General features: G+C 43.8%; 1 protein-coding gene across 3 annotated transcripts in view; it reads left to right on the top strand.

The window, feature by feature from the left end:
- LAMB4 (laminin subunit beta 4) overlaps positions 1–15,852 on the top strand; it is a 58,815-nt gene that overhangs the window by 10,102 nt on the left and 32,861 nt on the right. For 2 of the 3 annotated variants that reach the window (XM_077935790.1, XM_028745775.2), the window contains exons 4-11: positions 4,579–4,711; positions 5,531–5,604; positions 9,043–9,231; positions 10,242–10,305; positions 11,270–11,484; positions 13,191–13,311; positions 14,216–14,404; positions 15,505–15,684. In XM_077935790.1, coding sequence (XP_077791916.1) covers positions 4,579–4,711; positions 5,531–5,604; positions 9,043–9,231; positions 10,242–10,305; positions 11,270–11,484; positions 13,191–13,311; positions 14,216–14,404; positions 15,505–15,684 — 1,165 coding nt within the window. Of the gene's footprint in view, positions 1–4,578; positions 4,712–5,530; positions 5,605–9,042; positions 9,232–10,241; positions 10,306–11,269; positions 11,485–13,190; positions 13,322–14,215; positions 14,405–15,504; positions 15,685–15,852 lie in introns of those variants that run through there. The other variant, XM_028745776.2, reaches the window with a different exon arrangement.

Below are 15,852 nucleotides of genomic sequence, written 5' to 3'. Positions count from 1 at the left end.
TTAGAGCTTCTGGATCAGGGGTGTTGGAAATTTATAATTTCTGCTAGATTAAAACCATGTATTGATTCTCCCCCCCCCCCCTTCAGCGTGGTTAAAAGAGCAAAAGAAAACAAAGCATTTGTGGGAGGACTTGCGAGCTCAGGAATCAATGCTACCTGGTAAACTTTGCTAAGCAGGCATGCAGATGCTTGTCACATTACCTTTTGCTTAGAAGGAGGTAGCACCAGGTAATACCTGTCTATGCACACCTGCAGGGACTCCACCTTTTGCAAATGCTCATTTGGTGTCTCAGTCCTATAAATAGGACTGAAAACCGAATGGTGCTAAAAATGCAAGAGGCAGTTGCAATACATCTCATGGGTTGTGCCTACAGTACTCGTGGCTGTGTGCTAATGTTTGTTTTCAACGCACTGAGTTTTATGTCCACACAGAACACAACAGCCCATGGGAACATATGCTGTGCACACATATTACCTAAATTAACCTGAGGAGGGAGGCGGGGGGAAGAGCACCAATAGCTCTTTGAAGTGTGATTTCCTCCCCTAATGATCATTAGTAGCAAACCTACTAATGATCAATTCATTGGACGACTGTCAGTATATTTGCTGTCAGAAACTGCGATGTCTCAAGTGCGGCCAATTTAACTGATGGGCGGTAGGCTCAGAACAGAGGAAACGTCGTACTATCTCATGCTAGTATATCATTAACATACAGCATTTACTACTGCAAGATGTGGAGATGGCCAATAGCTTACACAGCTTTTAAAAAGGGCTAGATAAATTCGTTGCAGGGAAGACTTTCAGTGACTGTTAGCCATGGACCTTTTCTGATAGGAGCTGGAATCTAGCAATAGCCAATGGTTCCCCATCCATGGTTTAGACAGAAGAACTGAAATTAAAGGGAGTGACTTCCCCAACCTTGGTTGAAGCTAAGGCTGAATTTAAATTAATGCACCTGAGGCCTGAATAAGGGTGACCATACTTAGAGTTAGCCAAACTGACAGATATAATAAGACAAAAACCAAAAAGTGTAGTGAAAAAGGAATGGGAGTGCCTAAATGAATACCTTAAAAGACAAGGTTCGAGGACAGAAATCTGGCTGAGTGTGCAATAACCTTGTGAAGTGAGAGGATAAAAAGAGGGATATATATTTAGATGCTAGGATCGAGGTGATAAGGAAAACAGGAAGATGCAATGAGAGGTAAAGGAGGTTGCTGTGGGATTGGTGGAAGCCACCGTTTGTTTTTCTTTCTAGTGTTTATACTATTAATTTGTAAGATTTGGATTTGTTTTTCATGTGTTTGTTTTTGTGTATTGTTATTTTTCGTTTTTTGTTTTCTTTTGTGTGGAAAATACTAATAAAATTTACTATTTAAAAAGAATAAGTGTGACCAGTTGCAAAAGAGGTCAGGATTTCTGCACCCTTAATATCTGTGCTGAAGCAGTTATTTAAGCAGGTGTGGGTTGCTTGCCTGTTTTGCATCTAGCCAGCCTAGGCCTGGCACACATGAACAAACTGTTGAATACTTTGATTATATGCAAACCTTGAAATATATTCACTGGGCTCCAAAGCTCCATGCAGCAGGGGTAGGGCAATTTGGCACCCGCCAGGTGTTTTGGACTACAATTCCCATCAGCCCCAGTTAGCATGGCCAGCGGCCAGGAATGATGGGGATTGTAGTCCATGGCATCTGGAGGGCACCATGTTGGCTTCCCCTGCCATAAAGGCTCCACGGACGACGCAGGATCCTATATAGTCCTTTCCCTTTAATGCCGGATAATTTTCAGCGTAATCATGAAAACCACTAAATCAGAACCATACTCGTAAATATGTTATTGGTGCTTGCATGATTAAAACAATTATCTAGGAGGCATTTTGACAATCAAAGCCTAAACTTGTTAAAGAGGCTTTCCGCCCATTCATCCCTGAATAATCCATACATTTAAATTTTGCTGCATCGCATTAATCATCCTTGAAAGCTTTTAATTTGTCATAAAGGAATTTCTTCCCTAAACTCTGCCTGACTTCAAGGCAAGTGGCTTCCTACGCGGTCCAACACTCAATCATTTGTCACCACTTTAAACTTTTAACTCTTTCCAAAAAAAGAGAAAGAGAGAAAGTTGAGATAAGAATGGTTGATCTTATGACATATCTTTAGTTCTCCTGTTTGGACTAATAGCACTGAAGGGTTGTTGTTTTTTAATCATCCTCAGCTACAGTACAGTGGTACCTCGGGTTACATACGCTTCAGGTTACAGACTCCGCTAACCCAGAAATAGTACCTCGGGTTAAGAACTTTGCTTCAGGATGAGAACAGAAATCATGCTCCAGCGGCAGCGGGAGGCCCCATTAGCTAAAGTGATTCCTCAGGTTAAAAATGGTTTCAGGTTAAGAACGGACCTCCGGAACGAATTAAGTACTTAACCCGAGGTACCACTGTACAGTGGTACCTCGCAAGACGAATGCCTCGCAAGACGGAAAACTCACAAGACGAAAGGGTTTTTGGTTTTTTGAGTTGCTTCGCAAGACGATTTTCCCTATGGGCTTGCTTCGCAAGACGGAAACGTCTTGCAAGTTTGTTTCCTTTTTCTTAACACCGTTAATACAGTTGCGACTTGACTTTGAGGAGCAACTCATAGCACGTGGTGTGGTAGCCTTTTTTGAGGTTTTAGAAGACTTTGGTGATTTTTGAAGCTTTTCCAAAACTTTTCCGACACCATGGTTCGCAAGACGAAAAAATCGCAAGATGAAAAAACTTGCGGAACGAATTAATTTCGTCTTGCGAGGCACCACTGTATAGGCATCTCCCCTGCCCCTTTCAATATAACAAGTTGTAATCAGGGCTCAGGGACGCGAGTGGCGCTGTGGGTTAAACCACAGACCCTAGGGCTTGCCGATCAGAAGGTCGGTGGTTCGAATCCCTGCGACGGGGTGAGCTCCTGTTCCTCAGTCCCAGCTCCTGCCAACCTAGCAGTTCGAAAGCACGTCAAAGTGCAAGTAGATAAATAGGTACCGCTCTGGCGGGAAGGCAAACAGCATTTCCGTGCGCTGCTCTGGTTCGCCAGAAGCGGCTTAGTCATGCTGGCCACATGACCCGGAAGCTGACCCTCGGCCAATAAAGCGAGATGAGCGCTGCAACCCCAGAGTCGTCCGTGACTGGACCTAATGGTCAGGGGTCCCTTTACCTTTTAATCAGGGCTCAGACTTCCTGTCTGAGGTCGAGTATAACTGAGGCTGTTGCTGTTTGCAGCCTGATCTGATGCATGCTTATTCAGAAATATTAAGCCCTATTGGTTTCAGTGGTGTACACGCTTAAGTGTGCATAGGACTGTAGCTTTAAGCTTATTCAGTACTAAGCCCCACTGCATACAATGGAACTTTCCCTATAAACTCCAAGCAACACATTTCAGTATCTCCTGCACTGTTTGGCAGCAGATAAATATCCCCAGCTAAGCTGCTTCCCTCTGTACAGGCCGGTGGACAGAAATCAGTACTGGAGAAAGGAGAATTAGTGAACAAGGACTGGTCTAATCTCTTATCTGGGCTTCAGTGCCCCCTCTCTCACTGGGAGAGTGGGTTGTTGGTCAGATTTATCCCCCCCCTTTTTTTTAAAGATATTTATTAAGGTTTCAACATTTTACAAAAATAAGAAAAGGAAAAAAACAAAAAAAGGAAATACAAAGTAAAAACAGTTAAAAACAAATCATTTTTTCCAAATCTTATCTTTCATTTGCTTGTTTCCCTGACCTCCTCGCACTTCCCTTTTTTGTATTCCAGTTCAATTAATTAGTTCAGCAAATCCTTTCCCTCTTTGATTTATCTTAATCTTTTATCTTAATATATTATAGCTTTATATTATCACCTGTTAACAAACCATTTTATATATTCCTTTATAACATTGCTACTAAAAACCGCTTAACTTCAATCCAACATCATTCTAACATTCATTAATTTTGCAGTGTTTCTGTAAATAGTCTTTAAATTTCTTCCAATCTTCTTCCACCGACTCTTCTCCCTGGTCCCTTTCATATTTCTAGAAGGCAGATTAGCCCCATCCACCCCAAACACTTAAAGCAACCTCTTGCCTCGGTTTGCAATCTAGGAAGCCCACTATGTACGGTACATCTCCCCATTCCTTCCTTCATTGCTCCAAGGATCTCCCATGCTCAGAACTAACTTAGATGCTTCCCAGTTCTCGGAATAGCATCTCAACAATGGCAGTGCAGTGGTACCTCGGGTTACAGACGCTTCAGGTTACAGACGCTTCAGGTTACAGACTCCGCTAACCCAGAAATAGTACCTTGGGTTAAGAACTTTGCTTCAGGATGAGAACAGAAATCGTGCTCCGGCGGCGCGGCGGCAGCAGCAGGAGGCCTATTAGCTAAAGTGGTGCTTCAGGTTAAGAACAGTTTCAGGTTAAGAACGGAGCACCGGAACGAATTAAGTACTTAACCAGAGGTACCACTGTAGTTGGCATTGCTTGCTGTCTAATCCTGTACTGCTGCTTCAGTTGTCCGCTGGGCACGAGTTACTGGTAGCCATAATAACCATTCATCTTGCCCACCATTCTTTTTCTAGGATGAGCAGAAATGTTTCAGCTGTGATTCCAGATACCCGTATAATCCAGTTTTCCAGGCTGAGAGTCACTTAATTGAAAATGTTATCACAACTTTTGAGCCAGATCGAAAGAAGTGGTGGCAGTCTGAAAACGGTGAGTGGCTTTTCATTCGTGTTCGTTTCTTAGACTAATTTGAATTTACTGCGACCTCCAGCCGCATTATAGAGGGGGGGTCAAAATGGGGGGGGTGTAATATCGTGAACGGGTCATTCAGATATTGCAAACAAGTAATTGGAAACGGGTTTTTTAAAAACATCTCCCCCACCACCACCACGGAAAGGGTAAATCTTGATTAAAGCTGAAGGGAGGCTCCCATGTTTATGCTCAAAATGAGCGAATATTAAAAAGAAACCTTGCATACGTGAGCATAAACTCACCATAAACACCTGGCTGGAAACAGCCAGAGGTCATTTCCAGATGACTTGTTTATGGAGCATTCATCCTGATTTGTTTGCACAAAGTTTTACAAGGAGGTTATTCTACATCAGCTGTTTATTGAGCATTTATTCTGAACTTTACCTCAGGATGAGAACAGAAATTGCACGGCGGAGGCGGCAGCAGGAGGCCCCATTAGCTAAAGTGGTACCTCAGGTTAAGAATGGTTTCAGGTTAAGAATGGACCTCCGGAACGTCTTAAGTTCGTAACCAGAGGTACCACTGTACAACGTCAGGCTCCTCATAAGCTGGTGCCTCTGCTAGGTTACAACAGTGGAGAGTTATTTTGCCCTCACTTCCTGCTCCCATGTGCATCTGGTTGGTTGTGTGAAAAACAAGGTTTTGGACCAAGCTAGGCTTTTGGTCTGATCCAGCCGTGTTCCACCTAATGTTCTTTCGTACAGTTTGCCATACCCTACACTCATCAGATAAAATAGATAATTTGTACTACTTAACACTTTTTTCATTCCATTTCAGGTGTTGACCATGTCAGCATTAGGCTGGATTTAGAAAATCTGTTTCAGTTCAGCCACCTTATCCTGACTTTCAAGGTACCCTCACATAACTACATAACCATGTAATATTTAAATTGATTTATAGACTAGTGACTTTAATTAAACCATGGAAAACCTTTGGAAAATCAAGCCGTCTGAATTGTTGACTAGGAAATGTGTCCAAAGAGTTTCACAGATGTGCAATGTATGTTGTTGTTTAATGTGCTATCTGTGTGTTGTGGCTAAAGTACTTGTGTTTAAATCCTCACCTGCCCATGAAGCTCCCAGGGTGATTTGGGGACAATCGCTATTTCTGAGCTTAGATTACCTCAGAGTGTTGTTTTAGGATAAGGATGGATGGCGGCTAACAGATTGAGGTTGAATCCTGACAAGACAGAAGTACTGTTTTGGGGGGACAGGAGGCGGGCAGGTCCTGAATGGGGTAACTGTGCCCCTGAAGGACCAGGTGCGCAGCCTGGGAGTCATTTTGGACTCACAGCTGTCCATGGAGGCACAGGTCAAATCTGTGTCCAGGGCAGCTGTTTACCAGCTCCATCTGGTACGTAGGCTGAGCCCCTATCTGCCTGTGGACTATCTCGCCAGAGTGGTGCATGCTCTGGTTATCTCCCGTTTGGACTACTGCAATGCGCTCTACATGGGGCTACCTTTGAAGGTGACTTGGAAACTACAACTAATCCAGAGTGCGGCAGCTAGACTGGTGACTGGGAGCGGCCGCTGAGACCGTATAACACCGGTCTTGAAAGACCTACATTGGCTCCCAGTACTTTTCCAAGCACAATTCAAAGTGTTGGTGCTGACCTTTAAAGCCCTAAACGGCCTCGGTCCAGTATACCTGAAGGAGCATCTCCACCATCGTTCTGCCCGGACGCTGAGGTCCAGCGCCGAGGGCCTTCTGGCGGTTCCCTCATTGCGAGAAGCAAAGTTACAGGGAACCAGGCAGAGGGCCTTCTCGGTAGTGGCACCCGCCCTGTGGAACGCCCTTCCAGCAGATGTCAAAGAGAAAAACAACTACCTGACATTCAGAAGACATCTTAAGGCAGCCCTGTTCAGGGAAGTTTTTAACGTGTGATATTTTAGTGTATTTTTGGTTTCTATGGAAGCTGACCAGAGTGGCTGGGGAGGCCCAGCCAGATGGGCGGGGTATAAATAATAATAAATTATTATTATTATTATTATTATTATTATTATTATTATTATTATTATTATATGCTATCCTTTAGAGTTTAAGTAACAGTCAGATGAAAGCATTGGTTATTACATGAAGGATTGGCTATTATGTGATAGATATTGGACTTCAAATCTTCGTACTTTGTTAATCTTAATGAGGAAGTCATCTGGAGGTTTGGGTTGAAATGTCAGAAGTATGCAGATGACAGACACTCAAGTTTGCATCTGTTTTCCATCTCCTCATCCCAAGTTGAACTTCTGGATTGGCACCTTGAGGCAAGTTTGGCTTGGAAACTGAGATTAATCCAGATAAGATAGAAGTGCTGTGGGTGGGGAAAACCCAGATGAAGGATTGTTATGAGTATATTCCCCGCAAGGATCAAATTTGCATTTTAGCAGTGCTGTTGAGGCTACCAGGCAACAGCAGTAGCTGGCTTGGTTTTTATCAGCTTCAGCTCCTTTGCCTTCTCAAGAGAAAATGGACAGTGTCTCACGTTATCCACACACTAGTGATAGCCAGGCCTGACTACTACAATGTGCTCTGCGTGGGGCAGTGTTAGAAACTGAGACGTGAAAGCTAGGAGCTGAACGGCACCTTAAACCAAGGTTGTGGGTGCAACAATGGAATGTGTAGGCACACTTTTTTAAATATATAACAGGAATACAGTGCTGAAAATGAATGAACTGCAGCTAAAATATTGTGTTCATTTTTCAAATGGTCTAGTCCTTCCCCTGCCCACCCCCCTAATATTCTTAAGAGGGTCTCTTCTCCAGTCTTTGGAGAGTAGCTGGAAGTGGGGAGGCAGAAAAAGGTCCTCCTTTCCTTCCACTCTGCAGTTTTAATTTGAAATCTTGGGTGCACTATTGCTCCCAGAGCTCAGAAACTGCTTGCGCTAATGAAATTCCCTGTCGCAAAATGCGCCTAGAACAATGGGAGTTTCGAACACTGGTATGGGGCTGCCTTTAAAGATAGTTTGGAAATGCCGCTGGTACACAATGTAAACTTCCCGGGTGGTGGTTGGGGCCAGGTGGTTGGAGCATATTTTATCTATATTGCACCAATCCTACTGGTTACCATGGCACTTCAAGACCCAATTTAAAGTGCCGGTGATGAACTTTAAAGCCCTGAAGTGGCTGGGACCTAATTATTTAAAGAACTGTTTAAATCAACCAACCCATGCTTAATATCTGCTTCATAGACCTGCCTACAAAGACAATTAGGCTGGCAGGCACATGGAATAGGGCCTTTTCGCTGTTCAAACCAGAGAAGCCCATCCCTCAATCCTTACAAGTCTTGTGTAGACACAACTTTTTCTCATGGCATTCAGTGGTGAACTGTAACCTGAGATGTCGAAATAGTGTTGTGATCTTGGTTCATATGTTTAAATTACACTAGACTATCGCCCCCTCTCGCTTTGCTGGCTTTTATTGGTATTAAGAAATAGATGTTTTAAGTGGCTTTGAATTCTGTTTTTATTGGTTATGTTTTGATGTGTATTTTGTAACACAGTTTTGCAAAGAATGTCTGTTGAGATGCAGGTAATGTTAAAAAAGAAACAAATGAAAACCTTGATGAGTTCCAACCACGGGCAGTCTATGGCAAGCCAGTCATGTGCATCCACTGATAAGCATATTATTATTATTATTATTATTATTATTATTATTATTATTATTATTATTATTATTATTTTGTATGCCATTGTAAATAATAATAATAATAATAATAATAATAATAATAATAATAATTTATTTATATCCCGCCCTCCCCAGTCGAAGCCGGGCTCAGAGCGGCTAACAACAGTAAAATGATACAACATTCTAAAATCATTTCATTATAAAATTAATTCAAATCAGATTAATGGCAACCATCGTGCTAGAGTTCTGTGAGGATTGCCAAAGGAGGGGGTATTCTTTTTAGTCATTTCAGTGGCTTTTCATCATAGCAGCAATAAATAGGAATTTTATATCTTTTATAAAACACATTATTTAAGAGAGTCACTTTCTCTAACATGAAACCATTGTTAACACAACTGGGAATTTAAAATTAACATAACTCTTAGGTAATTTGGGTTTGGACATGGAGCTGAGGAAAGAAAATCTATCGCTGGGTAGCTTCGCTATCATTTAGCGAATGCTCGAAAAACATTTGTAGTGACATGTCAGTATCTGAATCCTGCCCAAGAAAAGCTCACTATTAATGAGGACACATCTGGGAGTCCACAGATTCAGGTTTCCCCCTGGTGCCACTGAAGACTGAAGTGGTCCTTATGGTGGGAGTGATCTGAATGAAGTTCTCTCTCTTCACAGACCTTTCGGCCTGCAGCAATGTTGGTGGAGCGCTCCACAGATTATGGTCAAACCTGGAAAGTATTTAGATATTTTGCGCAAGACTGTGCTACTTCTTTCCCTGATATTCCTTCGAGGCCAGCCACCACTGTTGGAGATGTTGTTTGCGACTCAAGATATTCAGATATCGAGCCCTCCACTGAAGGGGAGGTATGCCTGTTCTTTGAGTTCATTTGATCGCAAGGATTTAGTCTTAATGTTGATTTCTGCTTCAGTGGTGTAGTCCTTAGCTATGCATTTCTTATGTAAGAACATATTCCAGTTACCGTATTTTTCTGTGTATAAGACGACATTTTCCCCTTAGAAATACAGTGGTGCCCCGCAAGACGAATGCCTCGCAAGACGGAAAACCCGCTAGACGAAAGGGTTTTCCGTTTTGGAGGTGCTTCGCAAAACAAATTTCCTATGGGCTTGCTTTGCAAGACGAAAATCTCTTGCGAGTTCCTGCAGGGTTTTTTTCCTTTCCCCCCCCCCCTTTTCCCAAGCCGCTAAGCCGCTTATCAGCTGATCCGCTAAGCCGCTTAACAGCCGATCCGCTAAGCCGCTTAACAGCTGAGCCGCTGAGCCGCTAAGCCGCTTATCAGCTGATCCGCTAAGCCTCTTAACCGCTTATCAGCTGATCCGCTAAGGCCGCTAATGGGCTTGCTTCGCAAGACGAAAAAACCGCAAGACGAAGAGACTCGTGGAACAGATTCTTTTCGTCTTGCGAGGCACCACTGTAATAGGCAAAAATTGTGGGTTGTATTATACACGGATAGCAAAGGGGGGGACAGGCGGTTGGTGGCAGCAGCCAGCAGGAGATTGGGAGCAGCAATTGGGCGTGTGATTGGTTGCTGCGGCAAGGCCTGCTGGCAATTTGCTGTGGCTGTGGCAATTGGGCGTTGATTTTTGGCGGCTAGTGTGCAGACGATTGGTGGCCGTGGTGATGTGTGCGATTTTCACTGGCAGGCATGCTGTAGAACGATTGGCGGCTCAATATCTCTGGGCAATCCCCACCCCAAAAAGCTGAACAACTCTAGGCAATATCTCCCCAATTTTTTGTTGTTGCGGTCCCAAAAAATAGGGGTCATCTTATACATGGGGGCATGTTATACACGGGAAAATACGGTAAGTCATTTACTTTTACAATGACAGTATAAATCTTCATTGCATTTCTACAGGTTGTTTTTAAAGCTCTGGATCCCAGCTTTGAAATAGAAGATCCCTACGCCCCATACATCCAAGGTAGTTTGGAGTTTCGTAATGCCTTTTAAAATTCTTTTGCTTTCATGCAAAATACTAATGCAGAAATAGCCAAGATCCAGATATTGATGGTCTCGAACTCTGATCTTCCCTGACCGCTGGCTAGATTGCCTGGGGCTGATAGGAGTTGGAGTCCAACAACATCTGGAAGATACCACCTTGGCTACCCCTAAATGTATACTGTCATGGCAGTCTGCTGCCTTCAGCGAAGATTGACATGTTTACATCTATGGTAGAGCTACTATACTTGGGTATTTTAAGTGGAAAGGGCCAAAGCTCAGTAGCAATGGATGCTTTACACTGGGTATGATGAACCTTTAACCCTCCAGATGTTGCTAAACTACAACTCCCATCATCCCTGGCCATTGGTCATGCTTGCTGTGGCTGATGGGAGTTGTAGTTTAGCAACAAGTGGGCCAAATTTTCCCTACACCTGCTTTACACATAGAAAGTACCAAGTTGAATTTTGTGATGGAGCAAGGTGGAAAGGGTGGAGAAGACTCTGGAGGGCCATCTGAAGTATTCAGTCTTCGACATGGTGGGGACAAATGCCTGACTTGGTATATAAGGCAGCATTGTACGTTCACATTGTTAGCAAATCATATAAATAAAACACACGGTTCAGAGAGAAAAGGGGGAAAAAACCACTTTACTGCTCAAAACTGAACAAAAACGGCGTGGAACTTGAGGAGAAAGAAGCAGAGATGTTTCGCCTTTCTCAGTTCAGACCTTGTATACATAGCAGGGAGACATCCAATCAGAACATGGCTACCTCAGCAAAGACCATGCCACTCTGCCTGGTTGCTAAGCAACACCTCCGCCTCCACCCTCTAATAACAGAATTAACCCTTAAGTCATACCCTGAATGATCTCTGCTGTTGTGCTTGAATTGTATTAACTCAATGTTGAGGTCAACTAACCAATTATTTCTTGTCCTTGCTCACAGAGCTCATTACCTTAACAAACCTGAGAATAAACTTTACTAATCTTCACACGCTTGGCGATACTTTACTCGGACAAAAGCGGCGTGATCCTCTGGAAAAATACTACTATGCGCTTTACGAGATGATAGTTCGCGGAAGCTGTTTTTGCAATGGTCACGCCAGCTACTGTGGCCCAGTGCAAAATCTGAGGGGTGATGTTTTCCATGAGCCTGGAATGGTACGTCACAAATCTTCTCATTCTTGACACTTTATTAGAGGCAAAAAGGATCCAGCTTCTGTAAGGTACTGCAGAGATATTCCTAAGAGTAATTGGATCATATTTGGCTAATAGCAGGAAAATGCCACAGCTGTAATTATGCGGATATAATTTAGTTAATAGCCAGTGCTGTGTGTAGACTTGAATTGTTTCTCTATAGATCAATGCAATAATTCTTAACTTGCCTAGAATAGCTTATATAAGAAAGAAAGAGCGAGGGAAGTGACCAGTGATTTAAAAATGTAAAAATTATTCCTCTACAAATGCAACCTGCAGCAAAATGTTCCTGCGTGAAGTGCTCCTGTTCATGGTGCCAGCCAGCCAGTCACGAATGCCCTCTCCCAACATACTCCATTCCATTAATTAAGTTTTTCTGTTCCCTTCTGTAACACTACCACTAAAAGTAAGATTGTGTCTGCACTATTCCTTTGAAGCACATTGAAAGCCTATTTCTCTACTCCCCCACCCCCTGCCGAATTCTGAATACTATAATTTTACCCCTCACAGAGTTACAGTTCCAGCAACCCATAAAAAACTACAGTGCCCAGAATCCTTTGAGGGAGAAAATGTGCTTTGAATGTGGTTTAAAAGCATAGCATGTATGAAGCCTAAATTGGCATTCTGTGGGCCCTGATCATGCTTGGTTTTCATTGGACTGTTTTGGGGTCATCTCCCAACACCACCATTTTGTACTTCTACAAACCTCAGGGGGGTTTCTCCAACCTTGCTGATAATGACCTTTTTTTTGTATGTGTTGATGGCCAGGTCAGATCAGAAGAATCTTTATTTGCATCAGCCACTAGCCATAGCAATAAAGTTTAAAAAAAAATAATGTACTGAAGATAGAGGTAGGAACTTAACTATACAAAACACATTTTGGAGGTTTACATCAATAAGGTGAGAAGTTCCCCTTTTAGCTGCCAGAACTGAGAGCTGACTGTGATCCAGCAGAGATCTTGGAATTCCCCCATTATGATGCTGCCTATGTGAGTGTAGATTGGGCTGATTACCTTAGGAAGAAGTCGCTTTTATAAAAAAAGACGATAAAGATTTGGAAAGAAGCAGTGAACAGTATGTGACAAACGTAATCCACGAGGTTCCTCACCCAGGGAAACCTTCCATTTTTGTGGGTGAGAAAAATTGGCGCAAATCCTTGTGGACGTCTGAGAGCACTGCTGCTAAATTGCCAAGATCATGTCGCTTGGATAGATGTCCTTTGCTCAGAAGGTGTGTTGTGCAAAACTGGAACACTTCTGGTGAAGCCTATATGAAGGACCATATCTTTGAGGAAAAAACTCAACAACTTTGGGGTAAAATAATAAAAAAAACCCTCAACTTCAATCCTTAAAAAAGGTCAACAACTTTGGTTGGCCCTTTGGTCGGCCTTCACGGCCCTTCACTTCATCAAATCTGGCCCTCTTTGAAAAATGTTTGGACACCACTGAGCTAGTCCAACCCCCTCAATGTAGGCACATGCAGCTGTCCCGTTCGGGGATCGAACCTGCAACCTTGGTGTTCTCAGCACCACGCTCTAACCAACTGAGCTATGCACACCCAGTTAATTTCTGCAGGACATGGACGAGAGACATTTCTGTTGAATCACATCCCAGGAAAGAAAAGCACGTGTGATAACTCTGTGTTTTTAATTTGTTGTTGACATGCTGCAGGTCCATGGGAGCTGCCTCTGCGAGCACAACACAGACGGCTTGTCCTGTGAGAGGTGCAAAGATTTCTACAACGATGCTCCCTGGAGGCCAGCAGAAGGATTGCAGGAAAATGCTTGCCAAAGTACCTCAAAGTGATTTACTTCGTTGTTATCAGTCTTGCAAGTAGCAATCGGCCATCGCCGTGCGGTGCTTGGAAGTGCTGTGCATTGATAGGCTGAACTCTCTGTTGAAAGTGCCTCTCCACTTAAGAGCTATCCACGGTTCCTCGTGCAAAGTTATTGAAGCTAGAGTAGTAATAATAATAGTAATAATAAGGCAGTCAGCAGGCAGATAGGGTCTCAGCCTACGTACCAGATGGAGCTGGTAAACAGCTGCCCTGGGCACAGATTTGACCTGTGCCTCCATGGACAGCTGTGAGTCCAAAATGACTCCCAGGCTGCACACCTGGTCCTTCAGGGGCACAGTTACCCCATTCAGGACCAGGCAATCCTCCATACCTGCCCACCTCCTGTCCCTCAAAAACAGTACTTCTGTCTTGTCAGGATTCAACCTCAATCTGTTAGCCGTCATCCATCCTCCAACCGCCTCCAGACACTCACACAGGACCTTCACCGCCTTCACTGGTTCTGATTTAAAAGAGAGGTAGAGCTGGGTATCATCCGCATACTGATGAACACCCAGCCCACACCCCCTGATGATCTCTCCCAGCGGCTGCATATAGATGTTGAAAAGCATGGGGGAGAGGACAGAACCCTGAGGCACCCCACAAGTTAGAGCCCAGGGGTCTAAACACTCATCCCCCACCACCACTTTCTGAACACGGCCCAGGAGGAAGGAGCGGAACCACTGTATGACAGTGCCCCCAGCTCCCAGCCCCTCGAGACGGTCCAGAAGGATGTTATGGTCGATGGTAGAATTCAGAGTCTGTTTTTCATATACTTGGATGAACATACCGTTAAGGGATTGGGTTCACGCTGTCCCTGTCTACATCATACGTATGCTTCTGTTTTTGTCTTCTGTTTCAGAGTGTGAGTGCAATGGTCATTCTGAAAGCTGCCACTTTGATATGGCTGTGTACCTTTCTAATAACCGCATCAGTGGTGGGGTATGCGAAGATTGTCAGCATAATACCATGGGGCAGCACTGTGATCGCTGCAAGCTTTTCTTTTATCAAGACCCAGAGAGGACAATTTCGGACCCTCGTGCATGTATCCGTAAGTGTGTGACCTTCCCTAGATGATGACCCATAGAGCTGGACCCAGGCCTCAGTTAGTCGAATGCCATTCCTACTGAAAGCAATGATTTACTCATCCCATTGATCTCAATGGGGTCTAAATTTAGTTTGCACAGTCTGGATCCAACTCGTGGCATTTGCTTACAAATCAAGTATTTCGTATCGGTGATCCAAGATGCTAAGCAACAGGGGCCCAGACCAGCAAGTTGTACACGAGCTGATTTAGAAAATGTGGGAAATCTGAACTAGATTAGGAATGATCAGGCACATATGCAGTGGGAAACACCTCTGCTCTTAAAGACCTTTTAAGATGCAGAGTACCAAAAAATGAATTCTGGGAGAAAGACATAGGACAACATCCTCTCTAGCTATGAGTGTCCAACGCAAGTGGAAAAATTCTAGAGTGGGGCATGGCTCCATCGATAACACAGCTTCTTCTGGTTGCCCCATATTTCTAGTGCCGCTTCTGCAGTGGAGAGCCTTTTCTGCCATTTGTGTTATGAAGAGTTGCGGTCTTCCAGGGTTCTTCGTTGCACATGGATCCTCCATAAATAGAAAAGGCTCCCCGCTACAGAACACAGGTAAACTGGAAGGAGCTGTGCGATGGGAGAAGCTAAAGATGCATTCTCATCCCATCTCTGTACTTATATTGCTCCTTTGTGGCTGTATTGCCTGAATAGAGCTCCTCTTTTCTTAAGACAACAAAGTAGGCCCTAAATAAACATGGCCCATGTTTTTTATTCCACACTCAATATTTTTTTCTGGCAAATTATCCCTGTTTCATCATATTCATCCTGTTTGGATTTGGAGGTCTGACTCCACAGGAGTATAAAAATGCGTACAATTTGCACTCCTCGCAATTGTGCTGTTTCATATTCTGTTACAGTCCAGGAGCTGACTGCTCTGTGATATTAGTTTCAGACCCTTTCCCTAAATTTGAGCTTTTCACTAAAAGGATATAGGGGTGGGTTAAGCCGTATCAAGGCTGACTATTGCAATGACTCGCGAACATTTCCGGCCTGTGAATGCTTCCATTTAACTGCTTTCCACTTACATCTGTGACTGCCTATCTGTCCATAGCTTGTGAATGTGACCCTGAAGGTACATTGTACAATGGGCTGTGTGAGGATCGTACAGACCCATTTCTTGGAACCACTGCTGGCCAATGCCACTGCAAGGAAAACGTCGAAGGAGTTCATTGCGACAAGTGCAAGCCAAACTACTATGGGCTGAGTGGAAGTGATCCTCTGGGCTGTCAGCGTATGTTTTTCTTTCTTTCTTTCTCTCCCTCCTCCCCATTAAAGGCTTTGATTATCAGAACACACCTGCCTTAAAACTTTGGCTCAGCCTGTACGTCACATTAAGCCGTAGTTTGAAACAAACCTTGGTTCAAGGTGTTGGCAAATGCAAGCATGCTGGTGAACGCTG

This window comes from Podarcis muralis, chromosome 10, assembly GCF_964188315.1.
Source record: "Podarcis muralis chromosome 10, rPodMur119.hap1.1, whole genome shotgun sequence".
NCBI classification, from domain to species: Eukaryota; Metazoa; Chordata; class Lepidosauria; order Squamata; family Lacertidae; genus Podarcis; species Podarcis muralis.
Note: the sequence above shows the minus strand (reverse complement) of the source record. Positions and strands in the feature narration are given on the sequence as shown.